Source organism: Equus asinus, chromosome 5 (assembly GCF_041296235.1).
Source record: "Equus asinus isolate D_3611 breed Donkey chromosome 5, EquAss-T2T_v2, whole genome shotgun sequence".
Lineage (NCBI taxonomy): Eukaryota > Metazoa > Chordata > Mammalia > Perissodactyla > Equidae > Equus > Equus asinus.
In genome coordinates this window covers 3,261,141-3,263,889 of record NC_091794.1, presented here as the reverse complement: position 1 = coordinate 3,263,889, position 2,749 = coordinate 3,261,141, and the positions used below count along the sequence as shown (strand labels likewise).

At 49.3% G+C, this 2,749-nt stretch overlaps 1 protein-coding gene across 1 annotated transcript; it reads right to left on the bottom strand.

Annotated features, from left to right (window-relative positions):
- Positions 1-1,747: 1,747 nt before the first annotated feature.
- On the bottom strand, positions 1,748-2,441 carry LOC106845705 (UPF0561 protein C2orf68 homolog). Its single transcript, XM_014864070.3, has one exon. It carries the CDS (start codon positions 2,439-2,441, stop codon positions 1,866-1,868), a length of 576 nt encoding a protein of 191 aa, XP_014719556.2. The 3' UTR covers positions 1,748-1,865.
- Positions 2,442-2,749: the final 308 nt, after the last annotated feature.

The window sequence follows — 2,749 nt, the reverse complement described above, 5'->3', positions numbered from 1 at the left end:
AAAAAGTATTTCTGGTCTAGGAAGCCTAAGAGTTCCAGTGAAATCCTATGTCCAAGTCAAATCAGTTGAAGAGCTGGACGACTAAAATGACTGTTCCTCTGAGCTGTAGAAAGATTGGGGATGAAGTATGGCATAGGCTCCTTGACCCAGAAGGCTCTGGAGGATAGTTAACATTATAAGTCAAAAGGCACTTCTAGCCCAGCTGAGGAAGTAGAGTGCAGACTTTCTCCTTTGAAAGAAGAACTGAGTCCAGGACTGGCAAGTCGAAGGCATTAACCTTGGGTCAGCTCTGTGGGTCAGCAGCAGTCTGGTCCTGGATGCCTTCACAACCAGGCCCTTCAACTTACCCACCTCACTTACCTTCCAGCATTCTACTGGCACTGCAAGCTGTGGCTTGCTGCATTTTAAGATTGTAGTTTAAGTAGCTGCCTTGCCTCATATCTGAGGTGGTAGGTTTTCAGGGATGTAAGGCACAAACCAACAGTGTCCTCAGCTGTCCTTTAAGAGAAAAGCTGCTGAGATGAAACAACCAGAATGATCCGGAGACCCTGATGTTGAGAAACCCCCGGGGCAGGGGGACTTTGGTTTCAACAAGTCTCAGTGCTCACAGGCTCACGTAAATCCTATACTTCAAGTCAATGAAGTTGGACCGATTTGCTGAAAAACTGAAGTGGCCTGGAACTTTAGGGTGCAGGATGTCTTGTGGACTTCTCAGACCTTAGCCTAACCCTGCTTTAGGAAAAATGTCCACTTAGGTGAAAGCAGTGATATTCCTGGGGATCTTTACTCTAAGGATCTCAGTTTGTATACTCTTGAGAGATAGGAAAGGAGGAAGCATGGGACATGAGACGGGCAAATGAGAGCAGCTCATTTCACTCTCTCTGGGGCATTGTTTGGGTCTTTTCTTTTCATTTTGGCAACTAGGCTCCAAACAGGCAATTATTGCTAATGTTGAATTCCCTGTACGTACATTCAAGACTGTGAAATCACATTTGGAGAGTTAATTTCAAGCTTGTTTTGCTAATTCCCTTTAGTCTGAGCAGAGGATGGTCTGTTCACCACTAGAGATGAGCTCGAAAGCTGGAATTCTATAGCCCTAACCAAGGCAAGTTTTGCTGCAAGAAATCTGGTATCATCTTCCTAGGTCTCCTTATTTAGACAGTGCAAAGTGGTTCAGCGTGAGAAAAACTTGCAAAAGCCATGGAAGGGGAGGGAGAGATGCCTGCAAGCAGGGCTCAAAACTGAAGATCTCCCATTTTAGTGGTATCGGAATTACTGGGAGAGCTTGTCAGAAAGGCAGATTCCCAGAACTCCCACCTCTAAAAGTCCTGAGTACTGGAGGTACACAGTCATGTTGGGAAGTGGGGGTGGGGTGGAAGTGATGGATTCTGAGACAAAAAGACAAGGGAAAGGAAAGAACAAAGAAACAGAGTTGAAAAAAGATCTAGGGAAACAGAAGTGAGCAGAAGCACATAGAAAGAAATCATCAAACAAACATGGCTCATGGAGCTGGGTGGAACAGCAGCGGCCAGGTGTCCTACAGCATATGACCTCAGTGAAAAAGCACCATGTTGGCACAATGCTTCATAAAACTCAGCTCTCCCTGGAACTCCTGCTTCCAGAACACCAAGCTAGCCAGAAAAAATTCTCAAAAAATTCCAGAATATTAGGCTGGTCAAATGGGCCAACATACAAGAACAGCTGCGAGGGAGGGGGCACGCATAGTCCCTGCAACACTCTTTTCCTCCGGATGTGGCAGCTCTGTGGGGGTCTCAAGATCAGCTCAGACTTGTCCCGGCACCCCCAAACTAGGGGTGAGCTCCCTGGGCAGTGAATCCAGCCTGGAGAGAATGCCTTCAGCCTGGTCAGTGTCGGCTCTGGTGCTTTGCAATCTCTTCCTGGATGCGCAACTTGAGGGCCTCTCGCATGGGTGGATCCAGAGGCATGTGTGTTGACACCTCCTCACTCACCCTTTCTGGATCATCGTCCTGATACACGATAACTGAGGTGACCTCTCCGCTGTCTGCCTCATATTCTAAGCAGACGAGCTGATGGCCAGAAGGTTCTGGCTCGGAGCCACCACTACTGCTGCTTTCACCGGACTCCTCACAGTCTGGGTTGCTTGGGTGGGTAGAGACATCTCGGCGTCGCGGCAGGTACACCTGCAGGTCGGGCTTGTGGGGCCGCGTCAGCGCGGGCGTGCGCCGCCTCCTCGCCTTCTCCTTGGCAGCCTGCTTCACCTTCTTGTCGTAGTCGTCCCGGGCGAGCTGGTTCCTTCGGATATGGTGCACGAAGCCCTGACTCATGTCCAGCCGCCCGCCAGGCTTGCAGCAGAGCCCCGGCCTGGGATCCGGCGCCGCTTCCACTTGGGACCCAGCGCGCAGAGCCGCCGCCGACTCCACAACCGCCCCAACGGGCCGCCGTCCCACCGGAAGACCCATTTCTTATATATAATTAGTTCAGGGAGATTTGAGGAGGTTCTAATAATGAACTCCAGATGCAGATTTCCATTAATGTTATCTAGGGTGAGCTTCAATTTCAGATTAGGAAAAGTATATCACTCCTTTGGATACACCAAATCTGGGGAATCCTCAGGAAAATATGGGATGGAGAATGGAGTTAGATATTAGAGGGAAAACAATAAGTGCTAATGAGTCCGAATGAACAGAGAGAGGGGTTATAAGAAGTTTCAGAGAGCAGCCATTACCACTAACAACTTGTTCTAATGAGTCAGCCTCGGCTTGACAGC

What these genes read in the sequence shown, in the direction of transcription:
- LOC106845705 (XM_014864070.3), bottom strand. Translation starts at nt 2,441, where the DNA reads ATGGGTCTTCCGGTGGGACGGCGGCCCGTTGGGGCGGTTGTGGAGTCG.